The sequence below is a fragment of the Apteryx rowi genome, unplaced genomic scaffold, assembly GCF_003343035.1.
Source record: "Apteryx rowi isolate R43461 unplaced genomic scaffold, aptRow1 scaffold_1004, whole genome shotgun sequence".
NCBI classification, from domain to species: Eukaryota; Metazoa; Chordata; class Aves; order Apterygiformes; family Apterygidae; genus Apteryx; species Apteryx rowi.
The window spans coordinates 61,852-87,581 of record NW_020447203.1 but is presented as its reverse complement, the minus strand read 5'-3'; the positions used below and the strand labels follow the sequence as shown (position 1 = coordinate 87,581).

Genomic DNA, 25,730 nt, shown 5'->3' with positions numbered 1-25,730 from the left:
GGTACCGGCGGCGGGGCGGCCCGTGCCTCGGTGTCCTGCCCGCCCAGGGACACGGCGACATCAGCGCGGCGTTTGGTGGAGGCTGCGCGAGTGCCGCGGCTGCGAGCGGGGAGGAGGAAGGGCAGCGCGTGTCGGCCTCCTCGGCGCTGCCCGGCGCGGGCGCGCCTGGAAACGGGGCAGCCTGCTCGTTTTTGGGGCCTTCCCCGCCTCGCTGGGCGAGCGGCACCTCCGCGGCGCGGCGCCTGCGGAGCGAGGCCTCGGCTGCTGCGCGCAGGGCCTTGTGCCGGCCACGCTCGGGAGCGGCTGGAGGAGCCTTTCTGTTCCCACCCCGKGTAAACAGCTCCCGTCGAGGTCTGCAAGCTGTCACGGGAAGAACGAGGGCAGGTACCTCCCTGCACGGGAGCCTCCCGGAGCAGGTGAGGCGAGGTCGGAGTTCTCCTGCGGGAGCGCTTCCCTTCAGCCAGGCCAGCCTCAATCTTTAGGTTCCCTGGGGGACTCAAAGATCTGGGATTTAGGGGAGAGTTTTCAGGGGCTGGTGGCAGATGATGATGTTGCTTGTTAAGGGCAGGAAAAATGAGTTTGTGCATGGAATTAGCAGGAGCACGAAAGGGTGGGAGCCCATCTGGCGTGGTCACAATAGGTTGCCGCTTGCCCGTGATTGACTGTTCGACTCTATCATTTGGAAATGACAGAGTAGGAGAAAAGCCTGAGCGTACTAGTCACTTGCAGGATGACTGTGAGCTGCCAGCATGACACAGCTACGGGAAAGGTAAATATGATCTCAGGCTGTGTCTGTCATGGCGCTTTTAGTAGAGGCAGGGAGATTAATGTCATTTTTATGCCCTTAATGCCATAACGAAGCTGAAGCTGGAAGAGGCTGAAATACAGTCTTCTTGTTCAGGTAGGAGTTGACAGAGGAGAGARACAGGAGAGAGCAGGGGAGTGGAAGACAAGAAGAGGTTGACTTTTTTTGGCTTGGAAAAGAGGAGGCTGAGAGGGGCAGGGTCACTGGCTATAAATACAGCTGGAATGTAAACAACACGGAGGCAGAAGAGTAAGAGCCATTTAAACGAAAGGATAGTGTTGATTTAAAAAACAGGTGAGAATGAACTTGTAGAAATAAAATTCAGTATTAGAGCATTGGCTTGGGCAAAAAGCACTTATTGAGAGTAAGTAGCAGAACTGACTTAAAATGATGCAAAGGAATTCGAAAGGATGATAGGAACCTTGACTTGGCCTTGACATCTATGTTAGGTGGGAAGGAAGGATGCTTTCCCCYGGGATCATGTTCCCTTTGTAACAGTCCAACTGTTCCCACTGTTTCTGGGCCCTTATATGTAGACAGATTCATGGCAGAAGCCAACGTATGGTGTAGGTAGGATCTGCTGTAAGTGGTTCTGGGTGTCTGTGGGGCTGAGCGTTAATGCTTGACCTGGTGTTTCGCTGGGTAATAGGTGCCTTGCACACACGTGTGYGTGTGCATGCGCTCGCATGGCAGGAGGTGGGGGCTGGTTTCTTCCCTGGAACTGCAGACAAGGGAGATGAGCTGTGTGGACCACTGATGGCTCCCAGTCTTGGGACTAGTTAGCTGGAAGCCACAGTTCYCCTTTCTGAGCTTTTAGCTTTTCCTTTGAGGCACCGTTCCCTTTGGTAGCAACAGCTTTAGTGTTATTGCCCTTTCCTTACAGGCGTATGTGGCTAGGCACTGTAGTTGTTGCTCAGGACGGGGAAGGTTTGTAGAAACATTTATGGAGGATTACAAGGGAAAGGCTGTTTTGGGCAAAAGGTGTTCCTTAACTTTGATGGGAACAGTAGTGAGGACTTGAGCCCTGCTGTGACACCCCCAACACACGCACACACCGCCAAATACTAAAGGGAGCCTGTGGCTGTAAATGTAGTATAGGCTGATAGGTCTCAGATCACCTGTCAGGTAACAGAGTCTATCTGAAGAGGATATGAGCACGCTTGGTCCTGCCTTGAGGCTGATCCCTGGGTCATCCAGCTCCGTATTGAATCTTGCTTCTCCTCTGACAGGAACTGAAGGGCTTCAACTCACTCGATGATCTTCTTCATGTCAAAGGCATCACCACCCGCATCTTGGAGCTGAACAGTCAGCGGATGACTTGCAGAAGAAGGCCAAGCAGTGAGGAAGCTGCTAGGGTGAGCCTTGGTCTGCAGGGGGACAGTCCCAAAGTTCCTGTGCCTCAGGTAGGAAAAGAAAGGTAGAGTCCCCCTTCCCGCCTGATTTGGAGGTAGTCCTCCCTCCGGCAATGCAGGAATTAGGGAGAGGTCTTTTGTGTTGGGAGATGTGGCGGCTGATAGAGGGGCAGAGGAAGTTTACTGGAAAAGAGACATCTCTGCTTTGGCCTCTGGAACAAGGAGGCTAAAGAAAGACATTTAAAAAGTCAAGTGATCTGTCTATGATTTCCCTGTAAGACGGCAGTCTGCTTAGGAGGAGCATGCTGACCAGTGGAGGCTGAGATACTAAGGGCCCAGCTGGCTCTGTGGCCTCAACGCACGTGGTGTCCCGCCATAGGGCGCAGTGGCCCTTGAATGTAGAGCACTGCCTGGAGCTGCTCTGGCTGCTTTGATGCATCTGCCCCAAAGTCTGATGTGTCTGCCCCCAAATCCCTAACAGAAACAATGACCTGGCCCCGGAGGATAGTCATGGCTTCCAGAGGTCTCCCCACCCCAGAGCTGCTACCCGTCTGTAGGTCTCCTGCAGAACGGCTTTTAGTGTTTAAGTTCCACTAAAGTTCCAGAACTGGGTGTGGAGAGAAATTCTTCCCCTAAATTGACAGCTGAGGAGGTTGGAGAGCCCATTTCTCTTGCCAAGTTCTCTACCCTGTTGTCTGCCTTGTCTGAGAAGAGCAGTGGCCAGCACGCTGCCTGCTTGGGCTGGCACGCATCCAGCTTGGCTCTGGGGACTCCTTCAGGAAGTGCATCTTCCTGCTGCTGGTGTCTGTGGGGCTGAGGAAATTCGTGCACCTGGGGGARGCTCTGCCCTGCTCAGCTCTTGAGCATGCTGTGTAGGCAGAGGAAGGTGGTTAGGTGAGAGTGAAAGGTGTTTTACTGCCTGAGAGATATTGGTGCCTGTTCAGGATACCCCTGTGCTGCTTCAGTACGATGGTCCCACGGTTTGTGACCAGCCAGGACCTAGATCTGACCCCCCAGCTCTGGATGCTAGAAGARATGCTTCAGAAACCTGGGCTCGATGCTCCCTCCCCAAAAGACGTATGCAGATAGGGCTGTTGTTTCATGCCTTCCCATCTGGCCACTTCCTCTCTGCCCAAGAGTCCAACCCTGTTTCAAGCCCGCCTGCGGAACAGGGTCCAGTCCAGCTGGATGGTGCGAGGAGATGAGCAGTCTATCTCTGATCTGGGGAATCTGCCCAGGGCTAGACACTGGCGTGCACTGGGGCCCTGGTTTTGAATGTAAATAAATCCAGTCCTGACCGCACTAATTGCTGCACTGCTTGGTAGGAGCCATTCAGAGTACCAAGATTTTTCTTCACCTGGATGTATTTCTGTGCTGTGACCAAATCATCTCTCCGTTTCTTTTCCTCTCCTTCTGTAAGGTGTTTCCTCCAGCCTTTCAACCATTTGGGGGAGAGGGCTTAGCAATATCTTCAGCTTTTCAGCGTTCTCTTAAAAATGTGAATTGGGCATTACAGGACTCCRCTGTGCAGGGTAGCACAGGGGGTAGTATTGATTTCTTTTTTGCCCTTCTTCTCAGCCTGAAGCCTGTGCCGAGTGCAGCCTCTCAACTCTTTTCAGTTATTGCTTTACAGGATAYGCAGTCCCTGATGCCTTGCTGGACCTGCTTTCCTTGTTCTTAGATGGAGGACGTTGCCTCTGGCTATATTGAAATGTATTTCGTTTGAGTGAGCCCAGCTTACCAAGTGATGCAGACCACAGTGTGTGACTGTCCTGTCCTTGTTACCTACCTGAATGTCAACCTCAAAATTTAGTCAGAAAAGATCTTACTCACTTCCAGATTATGAATAAAGCAAGTGTTGTCTAGTGGGGTTTTTTTTTATGGGTCTGCACTAGGCCCCCCCACTAGAAAATCTTCAGTTCCCCAGTAACAGGTACATTTTGAGATCTGTTAACTGGCCCTTTGCCGATTCAACACGTTTCATCCAACAACCCTTTTGAGGCTGTGTGTGTGAGTTCGTCACATCTGTGTAATTGCTTTTGTTAACCTAATGTAACGCTTGAAGGAATAAAATCAGCTTTATTTGAAAAGACCTATTTTCATAAAGCCTCATCAACTGGTACAAAGAACGTTCCTGTCATTTGGCTTTTACCAGTTGAATCCTGCACCAGCTTTTCCATTAGCAGATGTTAGGCTATGTAAAGACTTGGTTTGCTCTTGCCTTCCTCAGTTTGGTCACAACTTTTGCACTCTCCCAGTCTTTGCGATTTCTCCTGTGTTCCAAGATTTATTAAAAATTAAGAGATGTGGGCCAGTGGTCTACTCGTACTGTTTTCTAGGACTTTTTGGTGCAAATTATCCTGGCCTGCTGATTAAAGGTACTTTACTGGTATACTGGAAAATATTTCCTCACTCTCATGTGATACAAGGACATTGTTCTGTTTCTTCTAAGTAGTTACAGAATGCTTCTGCTTTTTTGCATTGTTATTCACAGTGCTGCTTTCTTTGGGGAATAAGGGTCCAGGTGGCCTTAGGTGGGGATGTGGTACTTGTTCCCTCTCCGGTAAACTTTRCTCCTGGTCAGACTGGCCGGAGGGCTAGGACCTTTCTGAAGTGATCTTCATGCTGTGGTGAAGGCTGCAACGCAGCATGGGCTAGTCCTCCTTATTGGTGCCAGGATCTCTGCCAGGGACTGCAGCTTGCACTGGTGCCCACATATAGCAGCTTTGTCCCCTGCTTTGCTGAGCATAGGGAAGAGTGCTGTTCCCAGCTCCAGGTMGGGAAATGGTTCAGTGTGGAGATGAAGAGGTAGAGCACAACCAGATGTGGACTGATGGGCAGTGCTGGTGCTGGGGGATTTGGTACCGTTCAGTGGCTCTGACACTCCCGTAGCGTTTCCTGCTCAGCTGCAGAATTGTTGGATGCCGCATAGTTGGGTTGTGTGTCAGCGTGCCTCCCTGGGAGCTGGGAAGTGTCCTGTCTCCAGAGCTTTCTTGGCTGTAGCTGCCCCGGGCCCTGGCGAGCACCTTGGCTCAGTAGTCTGCTCCCCTCTTCCCATCTTTGGCTCTGCTAAGCTCATCGTTCCCTCTTTGGGACTGCGGAGGAGAGCCCTCGTGTTCCTCAGACCATTGCTCTGCCTGGCAGTCCCCTTGGCTCGCCAGCGCGTCCCCTAGCTTGGGACCCCGGGGTGTTCTGAGAGCTGGGGGGCAGAGCTGCAGCAGACAGACCTGACCCTGCATCTCCCTGTGTTGTAGGTGCTGGCTGAGGAGGAGGAGGACGTATCGGCCCCCTGGGAGCCAGAGCGCTCTGGGAAAGGGAGCCCGGGGTCAGGACCAGAGGCTGATGGCTCCCCTGAGCAAGGGGCGCAGGAGTCGGTCAGCTCCAGAGCCCATGGGGAGCAGCAGGAGGAGGAGGAAGAGGAGGAGGAGGAGGAGGAGGGGAGCTGCTACAGCGAGGAAGGGGAGGATGGCAGTGATGTCTACTTCTATTACACCATTGGTGAGCGCTGGATAGACTACCTGCAGCGGACAGAAGAGGGTGGACTCCTCCGCCATGTGCGGCCCAAGGTAACCTCTCTGGGATTGCTGTCCTGGGCAAGGGCTTCGCCCCGAACGCCGGGGCTCCCCGTGTGGTTGGTGGGTTTCCCCAGCAGGAGCTGCAGGGCAGAGCCTGATCGGGGTGGCAGGAGTCTCTGCTGAGGGGATCAGGCTGAGACCGTGGGGAGGTTTCTACAGCATGTGGGCGTTGCGGTGAGAAGCCTTAGCCAGCCCTGAGCATGAGGCTACAGCTGGTGCCAGGGAGCAGTCACTGGAGGAGAACAGATCCCAGCTTCCTGCCTGGGCTGGGAGYAGCCCCATGATCACCTTCTCGTGGCTGCGAGCGCTGGCTAGTAGCCGTCCCGCTGTAGTCACGGTTGCTGTTAACCTTGTGCTGCTTKCCTGGGGTTAGGGGACTGTCATTCTCTTTGCGGCCACGTCAGGGCACAGTCTGCCAGGCATGCTGTCACAGCTGGGAAGTGTAGCGTTGTGTGGTGCTGAGCAGGTCCAGGGCCTGGCTTTAGGACTCGTTTGTCAGGAGACTTCAGCATGCCATGTTCCCTGCTCAGGCTGCAGAGCTGCCTGCTCCGTGCTGGGTTACGCCTAGGGAAAGGCCAAGCTGGTCTACTGATAGGTTTCCTCAGCCCCTGTTTTTGTCCCTGTACACCTGCTTTGCTGACTTTTCCCCGTCAGGTGTGATACTCCCCTCGGAAGGGCCAAGTTCTGTTTCTCCCCCAAGAAGTTACYGCTTGTGCCAGCTCTAGAGCTCAGGCGTCCTTCAGCTTCCCTCTGCGGATCCTCAATACGAGCATGGGCTTGGAAGAGTCCCTAGACTTGGTCTGCTGCTCTGTCACTTCTGCTAGAAAATAGGTGACCCAGGATGTGTGCAGAGGGCTGTGCTCCACCCTGCTTTGTGTGTACAGAGGGCTGTGCTCCACCCTTGCTCTTCCCCTTGCAGATGAAGCGGAAGTCGGAGAATGGCCTGGATGGCAGGGCCCTCTCCCCTGGCAAGAAGCTGTGCAAAGGCTCCGAGTACAGCAGGTAAAACRAGGCTTCTGCATAGTGAGCTACAAACTGATCTGGCTCTGGGAAGTGGGGAGGCCTTCTCTTACCCATCTCATCCCTCCGTCATCTAGGCAACCTGCTGTAATGCAGGTTGGGGTGAAGGGACTGCGTTTGTAGCTGYGGTCCCCATGGGAGCGATGGGCCAAGAGGTTAGCTGGGGGAAGTTTGTGATTTGTAGCTTGTACGGACCTTGGTTCTGAGAACTGTTGGCACAGCATGGCCCAAAGTAGCGCTGGCATGTCTCACCTTTGCTCTGGTATCTCCTTGGCTGTGGCCCAGGACCCTGGGTGCCTGCATGCCCAGTCCCACCACGACCTTCGGGGACCTGCGCAACGCTAAACCAGGTCAGGCCCGGCGCCGTCGCATCCCCTCTGTAGCCCCCCCACCTGAGCTGCAGGACTGGCTTCGCACCTTCCAGGTAGGCACGTGAACCTTGCCGAAGGGCTCATCTTGGAGGGCACTGAAAGGTTCTGTGTTTGAAAGGCAGGCGGGGCACAAGGGAGGTGAAGCCCTAGGCAGTCTGGCTGCCTGGGACCAATCATGGGCAGGAGGTGGGGTCCCACAATGGATTTTAGCAAGTTTTTGCCTCAGCTAAAGAGGCGCAGAAAAGGTGTTAGCCCACCTCTGATTCCCACAGGGCGGAATACCCTCCGTCCTGGGGTAGCGTTGTCTTGTCCACCACCGCAGAGCACCTGTGTTCCATCCCATGTGGCTGGTGGAGCTCCCAGCACTATCCGTTTGTATCTGCAGCTCCTCTTTGTCTTGGGGTCTAGGCAGGGGATCCCTGGCCTGCTCCAGAGGTTTGGCTAGCCTGTCCTCCTCTTCTGCAGCCCAGGTGGGCTGGTTGGTGTCTCTGCTGGGGTTTGGGGGGCGTAGGCACCACACGGAGTGGCAGAGGAGGCTGTGAGGGCCTGCAATGTGTGCAGGCATCGTGACTGATGTGCCCCTGTCCTCAGCGGTGGAGTGGCCCAGAGAAGCTGCTTGCTCTGGATGAGCTCATTGATCGCTGCGAGCCCTCCCAAATCAAGTACATGATGCAGGTCATTGAGCCACAGTTCCAGAGAGACTTCATTTCCCTGCTGCCCAAAGAGGTGAGTCAGGGCAAGGGACGTGGTGCAGCAGCCCTGGTGCTGCTCATAATTACCAGCCGTAGGGGCCTACTGTTACCGTGTGACTTGGCTTCCCTTCCCGCAGCTGGCACTCTAYGTCCTCTCATTCCTGGAGCCTCGGGACTTGCTCCGTGCTGCTCAGACCTGCCGCTACTGGAGAGTCTTGGCTGAAGATAACCTGCTTTGGAGAGAGAAATGCCGTGAAGAAGGTAAAGATCCATACCTCTGTGGTATGTGGCACATCGTGGCTGGGATCTGCAGGGGGTGGCCCACAGCTCTCACAGCTGTGCAGCATCTTAGCTCCCTCACTAGGCTAAGGGCAGGGAACCACCCCTGTACTGTGGCAGAGTCTGCATCCTGCTGTGTCCTCCTCCCACAGGCATAGAGGAGCCCTTGAACCTGCGGAAGCGGCGCCTGCTGAGCCCTGGCTTCATGTACAGCCCCTGGAAATTCGCGTTCATGCGGCAGCACAAAATCGACATGAATTGGCGCAGCGGGGAGCTCAAAGCCCCCAAGGTGGGTGCCTTCAGAAGCCCTTGCAGAGCAGCGCAGGCCCTAGAGATTTGACATGTAGGAAGCCAGTCCAGGAAGGAAGTAGCAGAGAAATATCCATGGCCAATAGGGTGGGAACAGCACTAAGAAGCTTAAAAGTGCCTCGGAAAAGATTCCCATGTCTGGCCTGTCTTYCTCAGTCACAGGCCAGAGACATTCACCCAGAAGTATTTGAACTTYAGCTTCCTTGAAGCTGGAGGTCCTGCCAGCTGCCTGCGACTCCTGTCCCTTTCCACAGCAAGTGTATGCACAGCAYGGCTCATTTGGAACTTTTCCATGGGCTGCAGCTGGCAGCACGGCTGATCTCAGGCGTTGCCACAGTGGGTGGCACTGGACTTCAGCTCTGCCAGGATCCCTAAGTGAAAGGGTCACCCTGAACCTCAGGGCAGGGGATTTATTTGCATCCGCTACCTCTCTGAGCATCCACGGCRGGGCTGTAACCACCCTTGCCATCCAGGCAGCGGTGCAGCCTTTCTGAGGGTCAGCCAGGCCTTGGCCCTGGTACATCCTRTAACAGCAGCTCTTAGAGTGTGGTGCTGGTTCTGCTTCTCCCTGACCAGGGTCCCTTCCTGCCCCTCATTCCTGGATAGAGCAGAGCTCCAGCCACCCCTTCTCCCTCACAGCCTCTCAGGTTTCAGTCTCAGTTCTAGCTGCTTTCCAYATCCAGAGATTTTYYTCCAGRYCYCTGGAGTTYSCAGGCCATTTTCCGAGTCCCTGCCTCTGCAGCACCTYGGGTGAGCTGTGGTGCCCTGTGCCGTGCAGTCCCTGCGGGGCTGCATCGCCGAGCAGCAGGTTGGCACCAGGCGACCCCTTCCTGAGGCCCCGAACACCCTGGTCTCTGCGCCCACCATGAGCAGAGCTCTCCAGGGCGCTGCCCRCAGGGACGCCTGTCCTGTCCCTTCCCCTTGCTGRGGGGARGTTGAATACGTTCCCTGCAAATGGCAGCTCTTTGCTTGTTTTCACACTGAGTTGCCGCTTGCCCTCRTGCTGCCCGTCCTTGTGGCTTGGCCAGGTCTCTCTGACGTGCCTCCGTGTTGCCTGGGGTCCTGCCTAACCCATCTGATCTCTGCCTGCCTGCAGATGTTGCTCTGTCRTTTCCCMCCTYCTCTRCCCCCATTTCACATTTGAGTGTGTTGAGAAGGTGGACGCTAATGCAGAGCTGTGTGKGCMTTGCTTGCCTTCCACCATGAGGAAAATGGAGCTRGTAGTCCTAAATGTGATCTTTCTCCTGGCCAGMCAGTTTCTGATCTGAGACAGAATGTCAGCTCTGACCTCAAAAGCTTGTGCAGCCTTAATAGCCCCAAAGTCCAGTCCATGTTTCGGAATTCCCTTGTGGCTCGTTCTCCCCTAGCAGTAACCTCCAAATGCCCCCTTTGGCCCTACCATAGCTGCTGCCCAGCTGAGAAGCTGCAGGGAGGTGCCAGTCATTACAAGGAGCAATCTGTTCTTCCTCCCTCCCACCCCTGCAGCTGCTGCTGCCCCATGCTCCTGCAATCGCTACAGCAGCTATCGGGATGGGGTTGGCATTTTCCCAGCTTCTTAAGAGAAGCTCTAAGTGGTTCAAAGTACGCTCCTCAGAGGCTCCTGCCAGAGCTGCTTGTGCAACACTTTCCTCAGAGTCTGTTTTGAGGTGTCCCTGGGGGGGATAAGGTAGGGCTACCCCAGAGAGAAGCTCGTATTTCCAGGGTTGTCTCAATGTGGCAGTTTCCCTGACTGTGCCCTGGTGGTTCTTCAACATCAGGGGCTCTGAGTAGCCAACAGCTCCCTTCTTATTATGCTGTTCTCTGCACAGGTGCTGAAGGGACACGATGACCATGTCATTACCTGCCTGCAGTTCTGTGGCAACCGGATAGTCAGTGGCTCRGATGACAATACGCTCAAAGTGTGGTCAGCTGTCACTGGAGAGGTGAGCTGTTGTCCAGAGTTACGTTATAAGGCTGCTGCACTGGCGCGCTGAGAGCTGTGCTGCTCCTCTGTAGTGCCGCAGGGATGGGTAGAGGTGTGACAGGGGTCATGGCCTTTTAGGTGGGTTTGTCTTGCCTCTGGCAAAGCGTAGCTGAGGAGAGGATTTGACAGTTCTCATAACCGCAGGAGTGATTGGGAAGAGCTGTCTTAAGCTAGAGGCCAGGGTGGGTGCAGTAGCAAATGAGCAGGAGCTGGCCACRTGTGTGTTTCCACTGGAAGTCAGCAAGTGTGGATCACCATCCTGGAGGTCCAGAGAGGGCAAGAAACTCCATTGGTTTTAGGATAGCGAGCGATYGTTATGAGAAGGCTCTGTTGTGGGTTCCTGAGTTTGCAGGGACAGGGATTGCTGACCTGAAGAGCCTTGCCGGTCCCCTGTCCAGAGAAAGTCCTACACTTTGCTTTTCCTTCTTGCTGTGTTGTTCAGCCGTTCTCAAACCAGCCTCTTGTTGCATTGTTCTTGGCAGTGTGTGCAGACACTGGTTGGCCACACAGGGGGTGTCTGGTCCTCCCAGATGAGGGACAGCATTGTCATCAGCGGCTCTACAGACCGGACGCTCAAAGTGTGGAACGCAGACACAGGAGAATGCGTGCACACGCTGTATGGGCACACGTCCACAGTGCGCTGCATGCATTTGCATGGAAACAGGTATGGGGGGCCTGGGCTGGTGGGTGGTGTGGGATTTGGGGCAGGTGAAGGTGCCAGAGGTGTTTGGGGCCTGGGCTGGTGGGTGGTGTGGGATTTGGGGCAGGTGAAGGTGCAGAGGTGTTTGGGGCCTGGGCTGGTGGGTGGTGTGGGATTTGGGGCAGGTGAAGGTGCAGAGGTGTTTGGGGCCTGGGCTGGTGGGTGGTGTGGGATTTGGGGCAGGTGAAGGTGCAGAGGTGTTYGGGGCCTGGGCTGGTGGGTGGTGTGGGGTATGGGGCAGGTGAAGGTGCAGAGATGTTCAGGGCTYGGGCTGATCTGTAGCTGAAAGATGCTGTGTGGGATTAAGTGTCCATGGGGAGAATAAACTGGGGCTACCCAGAGGGAAGCTGCTGTTTCCAGGTTTGTCTCAGTTGGGTGAGATCTGGAGCTGGCACAATCAGGCTCCAAGCGCACCCTTGCCCATAGGGTTGTGAGTGGCTCACGGGACGCCACGCTGCGCCTCTGGGACATCGAGACTGGGCAATGCCTGCATGTGCTGATGGGCCATGTGGCCGCTGTGCGCTGCGTGCAGTACGATGGGCACAAGGTRGTGAGCGGCGCATATGACTACACAGTGAAAGTGTGGGACCCTGAGAGCGAGAGCTGCACTCATACGCTGCAGGGACACACAAACCGCGTCTATTCCCTGCAGGTAAGATCCTGGCTACCCTTTCCCTCCCGCTCATATGCTACAGAGACACAAAAGCCATGTCTGTTCCTGCAAGTGAGAGGCTGTCTCCACCCCCACCCCACCCCACCCCACGCACATGTTGCGGGGAAACACAGGCCGTGTCTGTTCCCTGCAGGTGAGACGCTGTCYTCCCTCCCCCTTCCCCCTGGCCCCTCACATGCACCTGCACTGCAGGGACCCACAAACCATGTCTGTTCCCTGGAAGGGAGACAAACGCATGCGCACTCTGATTAGCCAGATGCTACATGAGCACATCACTTAATCTACTCTGCCCTAAATCCCTGGTACGATCCTGCCAAGAACGCTCCTCCCCTTGCYGGGCAGGCTGTGCTGACCTGCATCTCTCTGGGCAGTTTGATGGGACACACATCGTGAGTGGCTCTCTGGACACGTCAATTCGAGTGTGGGATGTAGAGAGTGGAAATTGCCTACACACTCTTATGGGACATCAGTCACTCACGAGTGGCATGGAGTTACGTGACAACATCCTGGTATCTGGCAACGCTGACTCCACAGTCAAGATCTGGGATATCAAGACGGGCCAGTGCCTGCAAACGCTGCAGGGTGAGTGCAGGGGGATGGAACAACTGCCCCTCACAGCGGGYGTTGGAGAGGGGTAGCGTTGTTTCTAGCTGCCAGATAGGGCAGTGGGCACGACAGATGATGCCCAGGTGTGGCAAAACCAGGCAGTGGGTGTTGCTGAAGAGCCTGGGATTGGAGATGGGAGCATAGGATGGCTAACAGATATCCTCTGCCTCCAGGGCCCAGCAAGCACCAGAGTGCCGTGACCTGCCTACAGTTCAGCTCCAAGTTTGTGGTAACCAGCTCAGATGATGGTACYGTCAAGCTCTGGGACCTCAAGACGGGCGAGTTTGTGCGCAACCTGGTCGCATTAGAGAGCGGGGGCAGTGGGGGTGTAGTGTGGCGAATCCGCGCCTCCAACACCAAGCTCGTGTGTGCGGTGGGCAGCCGCAATGGCACAGAGGAGACCAAGCTGCTGGTGCTGGACTTCGATGTGGACCTGAAATGAACCTGGCCAGTCCAGGCTGGGACGGAGGATCCCGCGGGCTGGGCATAGCAGCTGGTCTTGGTGGGGCTGGCCCCGGAGCAGGCACTAGCTCCCCGCGGGCTGTAAATACTGTATGCAGCTGTCTGGGCCTTATTTATATATGTGTGAACTCCCTGTGGGGAGCCTGCGCCCGGCTAGGGCATTGTACAGAGGAAGCAGCATGTTTTATACACACTAATATATCAATTTATTTCTGTACCTGGGGCCTGCTTCTCCACCCCTACTGTTCTGTGAGCCCTCCCTGCCTGGAGCTTGTTGGCAGCTGCAGGCTATCCTGTTTGAAGCGGAGAGGGAGCAGGCTTTCCCTTAGTYGCTGACCCCAGAGACCAGCTTTCTTCTAGAACATACATGCCCTTTCCTGGTGGAGGGCCCTCTGCCTAGAGTCCCCCCCCGCGGACTCCAGCTTCTCCTTTATTTTGGGCATGGCAGCCRGCTGACAACGTGCACGCGGCGCTGTGCGCACAGGGCTGGGGAGCTCTCGCACGGCAGTACCACGTGCAGCACAGCCCGGTGGCTGGCCAGGCGTGCGGGCTCATGAAGCTGTCCTAGGAAGAYGGGGCAGCGATACCGTGTCTGGGAGGGAGCAGTGCTGTGAGCTGCCRAAGGTTTTTCCTTCTGCACTGCCCTGATCCAGACGGGGGGAAGCAGACAGGGCTGGGCAGAGCAAGCGTCTCGCAGTGCCGCTGAGCATATGTCCCGCATTGCATCGCGCACCTCCAGGCCTGTCAGGAACAAACCTGTCCCGGGGGGTGCAGCGGGAGGCAACAGGCTGGGCAGCACCTGGAAGTGAGCAGCAGGGAGATGAGCCATGGCCTGAGCTCTGCTGCGGAGGTGCATATGCCCRCGATAGGGAGGGTGGCACTACCTGCTGGTCCAGCTGGTACTGGTCCAGCTCTTGCTTCTCTGCCAGGGCTGCTTCCTGGAGTAGTGCCAGCGGGAGGCGGCACGGGTGCTGGAATGCAGAGAGGTGATAAAGCGGCACGGGCTGTCCTCCCATTGCGTCCAGGTAGCTGCACAGCAGCTGGCAGCGACTCTGTAGTGTTTCCAGCCACTTGCTTGGGACCCGTGGCCCTGCGGGAGCATAGCGTAGCCACAGCTGTGGCAGACGTCCTTGTTGCAGTGCCCGTAGGATAGCAGTACACCGGGGTGACTGGCAGACCCCACCCTTCAGGCGCTCCTGCACGCAGCTGAGGTCCCTTTCCACCTGGTGCAGTAGAGCCAGGAAACTTCCACGCTCCTCTAGTAGGAACTGATGCAAAGGTCCGGGTTTGGGCTGGGATTGTCCTTGTGGGAGATTACTTCTGCCTCCTACCTCCCATCCTTGCATCTGTAGCTCCTGTTGCAGCCCTGCTATCAGTGCTAGGCCCTGTTCTGCAAACTGCCTCAGGGCCTCCTGCTGCTGGCTGGCTGGGAGCCGACAGGGCTGCCAGACCTGCTGGGAACGGAGAAGATCGGAGAACATGGCACGGCTCTGGACTGCTAGCAGCTCTTCCTGCAAGCCCTGGACCATGCCACAGGAGGCTGGCTCTGCTGGGCTGGGGAGCTGCTGGATGCACCTCTGGATCTCTGAAGTCACCTCATCCTCGGACAGACCTGGAGGCAGACAGGCACAGCTTATGGCCCTGTGTTTTCCCTCCAGCCTGCAGATGATGTCCCACACTGTCACTCTGCTGTAAAGGGGAACTGTTCCTAGGAAGGTGTACATTTTCCCAGCCTTCCCTTTCCCCAAATATGTGTGCTGCYGAGCTTCTCTGGGTAAAGTGCATGTTCTTACCTGTGCTGCAGCAGCCCTGGAGACAGGTAAGGAGGCTCTGAATCCCAGGGCCTGGCAGGAGTTGGGGTGCAGTGTCCAGGCACTCCTGAGCCAGGCTCTGTACAGCTGCTGCATCTCCTCCATCCAGAATGTGACCTCCATAAAGAATTGACCCTGAAATAAGGAGGGGCTGTCACTTGCCCAGCTGGTTTGTAACATCCTACGCCCGGTCTTCCCAGCTCCTGGCAAGAGCTCCTGAAGGTGCAGTTGATGCTGGGTGATGATGGAGCTGGGAGTGCAGCAGTGGTTATGCTGGTGGATCTTGGCAGGGGGGAGGGAATTCCCTTGCTGCCAGTGTGCAGGGTCCTGCTCCTTCTGGGAGCCCTATGGCACTGCCCTACCTGTCAGCACCTTCAGGGCCTCTCTGGGTTGGAAAGCAAGTGCAGGAGGTGCTCCTGGGCCCGCAAACCAGCAAAGAGCTCGCTCTCGGTCCTGGGGGGAGAGCAGTCATGCGACCGCATCAGGGCAGCCTGCAGCCAGCGCGGGGTCGCACCGGGGGAGCAGCGTTGCCCTCAGCGCCCCCGACTCACCATCGGTAGCGTGCTGCCTGCAGGCGCTGGCTGTAGTGCTGGCGGTGCAGCAGCGCAGCGTGCAGCACCGGAAGCGCCAGGCCGTGCCTCCGCGGCCCTGACCGTGCGTGCTGGCTCAGCACCTTGCTGTAGGTGYGCAACAGGAGCGCCTTCAGGTCCAGCGGTGTCTCGCAGAAGAGGGCAAGCGCGTGCTGGCGCAGCAGGCCTGGGGGGCGTTAGGCTGTCAGTCCTGCCTCTCCCCCGCCCTTGGGGCCCCGGGCAGGGAYGGTGCGCGGAGGCAGGACTGCGATGGTACCGTGGCCTCCAGGGTTACTGTACCTCCAGGGGCCTGCAATGTTTCCTCCCCCTGCCCCCCTGCAGCAGTGTAGGGTTAAGGACTRGGGCGGCGTCCAGGCATGCAGGTCCCTTTCCACCATACCCAGGAGAATGAGTGACACCTCGATTCCTCAACCTCTATTSCAGTCAGAGCTACACCAAGCCACCTGGACATGCCAACTTTACCGACTGCTGTAGAAAGGCATCGCCATTAATAGAACGGCGGCACTCAGCCACGCACCTGGTATAGCGCGTGGGTTGCAGGCTGCAGCAATGAGCCAGAGCCGGAATTTGGCATGGATTGCATAGTCCTCTTCGGTGCTTGATAGCTGTGATATGGTGTCCTTGTCTGCAAAGAGGAGAAYGATGGTCTGCAGCAGAGTGGGGAAACAGCTTCTGGTGGGATGGCCTGGGAGCACAGGAACGGCTGGGCTGCTATAGGTGAGATGGGTGTGCRTRCAGTGCAGCTGGGATGGGATGGTGCAAGGGGACAACTTTTGCACTGGCTGCAGCTGCGGGACAGTGTGGGACCTGGCGCTGGGGCTGTGCCTGKGCTGGGGAAGGGGCTGGGGACATGCAAGGGCGATAGGTGGGGGAAGTAGTGCAGAACAGGGCTACAGGGGTCGTGTGGACTTGCGGCATGTGCTGTCGGTGATGCACCGGCACCGYGGGGAGCAGGAGGGGAGGGCACGGGTAAGGCGTAGGGGCATCTTAGAGCAGAGCCAGCCTGCAGGAATGGGAGCCCAGCCCGGGGTGGAGGGGTCTTACCGTCAGAGCCTGCCAGGACCTGGCCAAGCTCAGCCAGGAGCTCRGGGGAGGCCAGTGCTCCTGCAAGTGGCAGTTGTTCAGCACCAGCCAGYGGCCTGTCCTTCTGCAGGTGCGCAGGGCCGCGCTGACCTGGTGCATGCAGCCCGGGCAGCCCAAGGAGATGACAGTGACCGCYTCCTGCAAAGAGCAGGCTGAGACCCCTGCAGGGACAGGACTGCTCCCATCGCTCCCTCCCCAGACCATGCAGTGACAGGGCCAAGGTACCCTGCCAAACCTGTACAGGGGCTGGCCACCCCTGCAGGTGTCCAGGGGTGTCCCCTGATGGTTTTGCTCCTGCCAGGTGCTCGCCGTGCGGTGCTGCTGTGCAGCCAGCTCCTGGATCCAGTGCAGCGGGTGRGTGGTGGCACCGGCAGTGCTGCAGGGTGGCGTGAGGAGGAGCAGGGGCACACTGCTCTGGCTGTAGTGGTAGAGCCTGGCCGCATTGCTGCTGGTGTCCACGCAGGGCCAACCCAGGAGGCATGCAGTGAGGTCCTCTAGCACACGGCACAGCTCTTCCGGGCAGAATATACGCCACAGGATTGCGCGCTGGAAGAGGGTCAAGCGCGTGTGCCCGGGCCATGGGGCCAGGCCCACCACAGTGGAGGGCAGGCAGAAGTACTCCTGCCACTGGGCAGCCTGCACCCTCAGGGATGTGYGCAGGCCCTGAAAGGGTGGCAGGCACTCCAGCAGCCCGCGCTCCTGCCACGCTGCCTCGCTCACCCAGCTGGGCCGGGCCACCTCGCTTGGCTGCAGCAGCTGCTCTGCCACGGGCTCCCGGAGCCCCCGGCAGAACGTGAGCCACTCCAGGCTGCTGACCTGGCCGCTCAGCCGGAGGGGGACCAGGGCTCCCGGGGGGCTGAGAAGCAGCCTGTGCCTCTCCTGCAGGCAGGACTGAGCATATGCTAGAAACTGCTGTGTGACAGCCCTGCTGAGCTCCGCCAGCTGGACATCCAGTGGCTCCTGCCTACTTGCTTCCCCGTGCTTTACAGAGAGCAGGGCCATATGGATAACGTTCAGGGAAGTCTTGGCAGAACAGCGATAGAGGGGATGCAGGTGGCAGAGCTGCTGCAGTGCGTGGTGCAGCCCTGCACCCAGGCRGGCCACCTGCCGGTACGGGGTCTGCAGGTCAATGATGTGGCACTTCTGCAGGGTGAGCAGATAGTTGTGCTTGGTACGTAGGGCTGAGAGCTGCATGTTCAGCATTTGCATCATGGGCTGGAAATTCTCCTCCTCCAGCAGCGGGCGTGACAACTGGGACACTAGCTCCAGCAGCTCCTCCTGCAATAGCAGAGCACAGGCTGGGCAAGGGCAACAGGAGCCAGCAACTTTTGGACTGGGGCTGTGCGTGGCCTCAGGGAAGGGAGAGAAGAGGCTGATGACTGGGTCACAGCACTGACTTAAGTGGGGTGGCAAGAACATGGTGAGCAGCTGCTGGGGAGGGGGGCATGCAGGCACCAGAGCGGTGCTGACTGATGCTGCTGCCCGCAGCCCTGTGCCTAGGCTGCTGGGCAACGGCTCACCTCTGTGTCCTCCAGCTTGTCCTCCAGCTCTAAAATACTGATTTGTATCATCTGTGCATGGGCCTTGGCATCATGCTGCTCAATGTGCAGGATGTCCTGTAGCAGCAGGGCTTYGAAAGCTTCCTGGCTGAGGCTCAGGTCTATTATCTTTAGATGCTTGAGCACAGCATGATGGATTTCTACAAGAAAGCAGGGCAGGTGAGCTGGGCGCGTGGCTGCTGTCTACCAGGGCCCTGTCTATAAGGTGCAGGCGTATAGGGCTCTGCAATGGGACTACCTYCTCATACAGTGTGGCTTCTCGTCTCCCTTTTCTATCCTCAAAGCCAGCTGGCATGTGACCTTCCACCAGGTGAGCCATTAACATACTGGGCATAAGTTGGCTTTTCTGTCTGGGGGAGAGGGGCTGTGCCAGGTGGGCCTTGTACGGAGCCTGAGGAGGTGAGTCCCAAAGCCTCCAGAGGAGCTGGACTTGGGCTGGGATCAGGGTGGCACTAGCAGAACAGCAACATTTCACAAACCGGCTCAGGGTCTGCATACTAGCCACGGGCTCTCAAACACTCACAGCGGGAAAGAACTGCTGTTCTGACAGCCCTCGGTTCACAACGGGTCTGAGATGTGCAAAAAGCCAAGCAGCTAAACATGGGTGGGCAGCAATAGCCTGTCACTACAGACAAGCTGAATGGTGCCATGGGGTGCCAAGGGGAAGAAGGAGGCTATATCAAAGGCCTGTGCCAATAGCCARCTGTGAAAGCTACCGCTGGCTCAGTTGTAAGAAAATACAACCAACTTGGGTGGCCTGCAAGTCATCKCAGATGATGGAGCGGGAAAGGAAGAGGCACTATGTAAAATGGAAATTTCTGATGACAATAGGTTTTCAGACTGCTCACCACTAAGATCAAAGCTCTCATCAATATGTGGAAACATGACAGATTTAAAAACCCTCCCTTTTTAATTGCTGTAGCAGCACCCCCCCCCCCCCCCCCCCCCCCCCACAAACACTGTCTGAATCACAGACTGCTTTTCTGAGCAGGAGAACAGCCCTTTGAGATGGTCCAGAAGGAAGATTTCAAACTCAACAGCAATGTCCTTTTCAAAGAGCTGAATTTCAGTTATCATCTGAGTGGCTGGACCAGAAAGTTTCCCATCTTGCTGGAGAAATCCATTTGCTGCCCATCTCTTTATGCTCAAGTGGCAGCCTACGGGTGCGTGCGCTGTCTCATCCTCCGTGCAAACGATGATAACTGTAGGACTGCTTCACCCAGCATTGCTCCATGTCTCTGCAGTAGTAGCTACCGGTGAGGTATGAACAAAGCCATGGATGGCCACCCGGCTGCTGGCAAACATGGGGAGCAAGCTTACCTGGACCTTCTCTTGTTTCAGGTGTGTCTGTATAGACAGTCATCCGTATCTTTAGGCAAAGCCACTGGCCGGCATTACTGAAACGGCTTGTTGGCTGAGCTGGAAACATGAGAATACAGCAATCCTAGCTAAGCATAGCCAGGGCTTTGTCTGGGTCACTCTGCCGGTGGTAAAAGAGAGTGTGGACACCCCCCCTCCCCGCAACAGAGCCTCTGGAGACACTTCAGGAGCTGCCTTGTGACCCCTCTATGATGATGCCTRTGCAGGTCCAGCTTTGAGCCCCATGCAAGAATGACCAAGGCCAGAGCTATGAAAAGGCTGTGTCTCATTTTCCTCGGAGGAGATGATAGGTTGTCCAGTGAAGGAGGCTAACAGTGTGGCAGGGACTGAAGAAAACCCACCACAAGAATCTCTCTCTCTGACTTTTGCAGATGATGATACAAAACTGGGAGGAGTGGCTGATACACCAAAGGGCTGTGTTGCCATTCAGAGGGACCTCGACAGGATGGCGAGATGGGCAGAGGACCATTATGAAGTTCAGCAAAGGGAAGTGCAGAGTCCTGCCCCTGGGGAGGAATAACCCCATGCACCAGGACAGGTTGGGGGCCGACAGGCAGGAAAGCAGCTCTGCAGAGAAGGCTCTGGGGTCCTGCTGGACAACACCTTGACCATGAGCCACCAGTGTGTCCTTGTGGCCAAGAAGGCCAATGCTATCTTGGGTTGCATTAAGAAGAGTGTTGCCAGCAGGTCGAGGGAGGTGATTTCCCCCCCCCCTCTGCTCGGCCTTGGTGAGGCCACATCTGGAGTACTGTGTCCAGTTCTGCACACAGGCAAATAAAATACCTGCCTGTGCTATGGTCCTCATCACAGCAGTAATGATGATGGCTGTCCCTCTCAGAAAATGAAAATGTCCCGCCACCAGAAATACAAGACCTACCTAAACCCAGCTGCAAAGCACAAGCCATAAGCCAATGGGCAATGACAGATAAGTTAGCACAAGCAAAGCTTAGCTGTTTAAAAAACAAACAAACAAACAAACAAACAAAAAAACAAACAGAAGAGTGTGTGTGTGTGTGTGTGTGTGTGTGTGTGTGTGTGCGTGCATGCGCGCGCGCATTATATATAGGCTTTTAAAGATATAAAAAGAGGCCCTTCATGGGAGGAAAAAAAGAGTAGACGGTGGTTATAAAAAGCAAATAGTGCAGGAAACATTGCCGTAGCAGAAAGGGCATGCCCCATGTCTTTAAGACACCCTGAAATGCAAAGTGAGAAGAGAGTTTAGAGCATGCATTTTAGTCTGCAGTCAGTAGTGCTTGCCTGCAGACACACAGTGAGACGTACAGAGAGTATTTGTGGGCTCCGCTCCAAATTCAGACCCCCCCAAATTTAGGGGGTCTACCTGAAGTATCCAGACAAGTATTATAAACAATAGTGCCTAAAAAGTGATTTTGATCACCCTAAAGTAGGCATCTGACTAACTGCCCACCCTGGGGGGCGCATCGCCCCGGGATTCAGGCTCACTGGGCTGGGCAGGCCCAGCAGAGCTGTGGTTCAGGGACAGCAGACCAGGTCTGACACCAGCCCGGCTGCAGCTTTGCCTAGCGAGAGCCCTCAGTAACGCGGGTGCTGGTGGGGAGGCAGCCACCGGCCTCCTGATCACCGATCGCACCAGCCTGGGGCCTGGGATGATTGGGGCCGAGAGCTGTCGCTCTGCATGCAGTCAAACACGGCACAAGCCGTGCGAGACCACGTTGCCACTGAAGTGCTGAGGAAGGCAGGGGAACAATCCTAAAAAACACTTACGTGGCAAGGGGACAACAAGATGTAGACACCTATCAGTTTTGATACTGGAGAGTAACAGACTCCCTCTCGCCAGGTGGAAAGGGGAGGACGGCAGTGGCACAGTGCAGAACAACCACGCTGACCTTGGACACGGGCAGCCCCATGAGAAAGCCACTGGGGAGAGGGGCAGCACAGGGCTGCGGCAGGTGAAGACTGGAGTGAGCCAGATGCTGCAGCAGGTGCACTGTTACTCAGCTTTACTCTCACTAGATTACACCTATATACACTATAGTGTTTTGTTCTCACAGACCAGCAAACGCCGCAGTTTGGGTGGGGGTTAGCATCTCTCCAAGTGAAATACTGACCTCTCTGTTTCCCRCCTTTTGAGGACTAGGTTAGCTGACACACCGTACGACAGAGGACTTTTGTCAGTCAGGCGGGTGTGGGAGGCAGCCTTCAGCCCAAAGCCAGAGCAGAAGGGGTGACCAGCTATCACAGGATATATGCTGAGTGAAAAAAAGGTAGGGAGATGAGACGTGCTGTGATCCGAAGGACAAGAAAGAAATAGAACAGCAATCCTAGCCAGGAAACCAGGAAGTCCAGCCCTTGGGTAAGCTCCAAAGTTCAGAATCACCATCCTAAGCAGTTGCCAGCTGTGCCATGAGGATCCTTATACGTTTGGGAGCTCCTGTTGCACTAACCAACGCCAGCGCTGAAAAAAACTCAAGTGGTTGTTGTACAAGCTGCAGCGCCTGCAGATGCATCATCAGCTGCTAAACACTGCCCCCACCCAGCTCTTTACAGTAACAAGCAGCGGTTTGGCAGTGATTTGCCAAACAAATCTGCCCAAACGCCTTTAGGATAAATTATTTTCCACAAATAATGTAAATCAGTGGGGCCCCTATTCAAAATTGTTCTGGATCWTTTTACCTATTCAAAGACAGCTGCAAAACATCAGTGATGAAGGAACAGAGTTCAAGAATCTTAGTTCGCTTCATAAACATATGCTACCTTCTTGAAAGCCTAGTCAGAAGGAGCAGGAGTCTGCCATTGTTCTTAGCTGAATTTTCYGTGGCAATGCTTATGGGCAAAACCCATCTTTTCCAGTGGAGGATGACACAGTTTGCCAGAGACCTGGGCAATGGCTCTGACTCCTCTTTTTATTAGATACAGAAGCAAGGAGCAACTCTCTTCAGCAACTCCTGGAAGAATACTTGGTTATCCAGATGAGTGGTCCATCAAACTGGTAAGCTACACTGTTTGTGTAAGAGGAGTCCTGGTCTTCTATACCCTACCTGGTAGAGAAACATCTCCAATAATGCAATAGCCAGTAAATATGGCTCTAAAAGGTCTTACTTGCAGACAAAAATGGTATGAGATGTCTCGCACTGGGCAACACAAAGGGCAGAGACAGAGGACCTGTGCCAACAGCCAGGTCCCTCACTGCAAAGTCGTGCATCAGAGCTAGGTTCAGCACTGGTGGCACCCTAGGTACCAGATGCAACACAGCTGATATTTTGGCAGCCGGTGTCTTGACAGGGGGCTCCGGCACAATGTAAGGCCACAGGCGGCGGCAGYAGTTCACTGCCCTGGGCACAGCGGATGTGCCGCAGGCAGGAACGGCACGGGAGACGTAGCTCAGCTTGTCGGAAGCGCTGCAGACCAGGAAGGCTCAGGCTGCTGGAGTCTGAGTCGCCAAGGAGGAAAGCAACCAGGGAACACGCTGAACAACAGTCCCGCCACGTGACTGTCAGCCTTATGAGGCAAACCAGCAGCCCTCTGAAAGAGGAATTTCTGCAGTCTAGATCTCTACTCTGTGCAAGCCTGGAGCTTGTAAAGATGATAGATACTTTGAGTTTTTGGGTTGTTTTTTTTTTTCCTCTGTCACTGCCAGATGTTGAGCTGCCAGGTTACAGCAAGTATTCTTGCATTAGTCTCCAAGTGCATGGCTACACACTCCATCCTTTTACATACACAGACAGACCTGCCAAGACATTCTGTATGTAATCTGATTAGGAGCAATAAAGTGGTTTAAAAATAAGTGCATGTGTGTGAGGAAAATGACATAATTGCCATTAAAGACACCAGTGTTTCTTTTGGACTCAGCAATTCAGAACCACACTCCTGCCACAGGTGTGTTAAGGCTGCAGCCTCTCAGAAGAAGAGGATGAGTCATTCTGCAAACATCTGCTTGCAATATGTAGAAGAAACCTGTCTCATAATGGGAGGGCTCAGTTTGGGAGATGAATGCTGGAGCCACTAGGTAGCCAGAAATAAACCATCACTGGAGTGCCTGGCACATTTTCATCCATAAATTTTAGTGCAAAAGGTGCTAGAGACAAATCCTTATTTTGAGCAAGACTATCTAACTGCTGGGCTGCTGTGGGACCAGTGGCTGTGATCTGATTACATTCCACACTAGCAAGCAGAGCACAAGCTTAGTCAGCAACAGGTATAATTGATACCGCCAAAAGGTTAATTTAGGCTAGATTCCCACAGTTGGGGAAAGCCTGCCCTAAACTTGATCAGGCAGGAGAAAGTCAGTGAAACCTGGAAGATTTTTTCAGTTTCTCAGGTTGTGGAACTGCAGGTTTTTAGCAAACAAAGGACGATAAGATATCAAAGGGGATGTTAAGCATTTGCTAGAAAGTGCCACTTTAAAATCAGCAGACCTAAATAACTTGTGTTGTACAAAGGCGTTTTTTGTTAAAACCATGTTCTGAGAGAAACTGAAAGCACAAACATGGTCCCACTCAGCATGTAAGTGCAACTGCCACAGGTCAGATGAAAGAGCCAAACTGCCAAGTACCCTGTCTCCTCCAGTGGACAAGCAGATATCAAGAGAAGAGTATAGGAATGGAGCAAGCATCTTCTCCAGACCAAGGATTCACAGCCTGCTTGGTTGGTCCAGACCTTTGATCAGCCTGGTTACTGCTCTCTGAACCTTTTCCAGTTTGTGAAGAGGGGCTGTAACTGCACAGTCAAGATGTTGTACGCCACGGAGTCAAGCCATGACATAACAGTGTTCTGTTTTGTCCTCCACTACTTCCTTAGTTCCTGGCACTTAATCTGCTTTTTGACCACCCCTGACTGTTGAGCTGCCATTTGCACAGAAATAGTTATCATCCACTGAAGATCTAACTCCTGAGTGACAGTGGTCAGCTTAGAGCTCATCATTTCACATGTAAAGCTGGGATTTACATCCTAACTGGGTGCCCCCTTTTCATTTATTTACCCTGAGCTGTTTCTGCCCCTGTATCACACTGTGCTGCGATGTTCTGTTGCAGCTCCTCAGAGCTGCTCTCATATATACTGTGTTGATTAACTCAATGCCTCGTTCTCTCCAACACTGTCAGATCACTTATGCACATGCCGAACAGCAGCGACCTCCATGGGGGTCTCTGTGGGACTCCGCCGGTGACCTCCTTCCACTGAGAAAAAAAATGACCATTTTCTTCTGTTCTTTGCTTAGTCATTTATCTATGAAGGAGCTGCTCTCTTTTTCCATGATAGCTGTGTTTCCTTAGCAGCCTGTGGTGAGGGACCTTGCTAAAACCAAGCAGACCGTCTGGCAGGTCACCCTGTGCACGCCCTGTGCAGGTGCTTCAGGGACCCTCCCGGCTCCCCACCAGCAGCGGAGGGTGCAGATCTGTCTGGGTGCCCCCCCTTGGGAGTGCAGCACTCAGGACAGAGCAGAGACCTGGGGCAGCCCTGGGAAGGAGAGCCTGCCAGGGCTCCCCTCAGGCTCCCTACCTTCTCCCAGGGTGCGGAGCGGCAGCGCGGTGCTCAGGTAGAGCCGGATGGGGGGCAGCACCCACCCGCTCTCACACTGCTCCGGAGCGAGGCTGCCCTCAGCGCCTGGCAGCGATCCTTTCCGCAGGAGCTGCAGGACAGCAGGGCACGTGAGCCCCTTCTCGAAGTCTAGCAGCGGGACCRTCGCACCTGTGAAAGCAGAGACAAGGCACTGTGGTGCCAGACAGGAGTCTTGCACTCTACCCAGACCGAACGTGTGCCTCCCTGCCCCGCACTGCCCCTCTGTGCATGCTCTCCCTCTCCCCAGAGCTTGCCACTCCTCCCCACGCATGCCTGAGCAGCCTCTCCGCAGTGTCCACAGCCTCCCAAACTCCTGGCCTGCGTTGGCTGCTCAGCCCCTTCCCGCTCTGCCTGGAGGTGAGAAGTCCCACCAAACCCAAGGATGAGGGATGCAGAACGCAGGTGCCACTGCAGGGCAGCCTGCTCTCCCCTGCGGAGTTAGAGGCCTGTTCCTTGCCAATAGCACCATACTCACGGCATGCCATGGCCACGGCGCACCTGGATTTGCCATCTGAGGATGACCTTGCCAGGCATCCCACATGCCAGAATGCTCTAACCCGGGGGAGCCGGTGCAAGTCCCTCTGTATGCTTGATGGCCAGCTTGACTCACGGTTCCCAAGCCCCCTGCCTGTCAGGACCTGACACCTTCAGGCAATCTGAACAAGGCATTTCTACGGCGGAGACCTGCCATTGCAGGGTCACCTGTGCAAGGACTCTGCGCCCTGGGATAGTTTTTTTCATGTCTGAGCCTCAGTGTATGCCCTGGGCAGTCTGCAAAAAGCATTCTGCGTCTGGCTGCATACCAGTGGAGTCAGTCTCTAAGCACGGAGGAGGAAGCAAATCTCAGCTGGCTTTTTGCACTGGGTTCACACTCCTGCCCTTACCACTGYTAGCAGCAGCCAGGAGATTCTGCTCCAGGCTGGGGTCTGTAGCTGACAGCACCTGAAAATTTTTCTCAAGTGACT

General features: G+C 55.4%; 2 protein-coding genes across 4 annotated transcripts in view; one reads left to right on the top strand and one right to left on the bottom strand.

Moving 5' to 3' along the window:
* The window catches only part of RRP8 (ribosomal RNA processing 8), a 15,839-nt gene extending 2,811 nt beyond the window's left edge, over positions 1 to 13,028 (top strand). Inside the window, exons 1-13 of one of the 3 annotated variants that reach the window (XM_026063501.1) lie at positions 451 to 769; positions 2,035 to 2,208; positions 5,412 to 5,723; positions 6,652 to 6,734; positions 7,038 to 7,176; positions 7,715 to 7,849; positions 7,953 to 8,076; positions 8,247 to 8,383; positions 10,212 to 10,325; positions 10,849 to 11,030; positions 11,493 to 11,718; positions 12,111 to 12,321; positions 12,519 to 13,024. In XM_026063501.1, the coding sequence (XP_025919286.1) occupies positions 731 to 769; positions 2,035 to 2,208; positions 5,412 to 5,723; positions 6,652 to 6,734; positions 7,038 to 7,176; positions 7,715 to 7,849; positions 7,953 to 8,076; positions 8,247 to 8,383; positions 10,212 to 10,325; positions 10,849 to 11,030; positions 11,493 to 11,718; positions 12,111 to 12,321; positions 12,519 to 12,787 (2,145 nt within the window). In that variant the 5' untranslated portion in view covers positions 451 to 730 and the 3' untranslated portion in view covers positions 12,788 to 13,024. Of the gene's footprint in view, positions 1 to 450; positions 770 to 2,034; positions 2,209 to 5,411; positions 5,724 to 6,651; positions 6,735 to 7,037; positions 7,177 to 7,714; positions 7,850 to 7,952; positions 8,077 to 8,246; positions 8,384 to 10,211; positions 10,326 to 10,848; positions 11,031 to 11,492; positions 11,719 to 12,110; positions 12,322 to 12,518 lie in introns of those variants that run through there. The other 2 variants (XM_026063507.1, XM_026063515.1) reach the window with 2 other exon arrangements.
* Positions 13,029 to 13,091: 63 nt separating this feature from the next.
* LOC112964881 (dynein heavy chain domain-containing protein 1-like) lies at positions 13,092 to 17,867 on the bottom strand. The gene is made up of 6 exons (XM_026063490.1): positions 17,812 to 17,867; positions 16,546 to 17,569; positions 16,253 to 16,429; positions 15,726 to 15,833; positions 14,601 to 14,753; positions 13,092 to 14,419 (listed from the first exon to the last, which is right to left on the bottom strand). Exons 1-6 carry the CDS (start codon positions 17,860 to 17,862, stop codon positions 13,359 to 13,361), a joined length of 2,574 nt encoding a protein of 857 aa, XP_025919275.1. The 5' UTR covers positions 17,863 to 17,867; the 3' UTR covers positions 13,092 to 13,358.
* Positions 17,868 to 25,730: the final 7,863 nt, after the last annotated feature.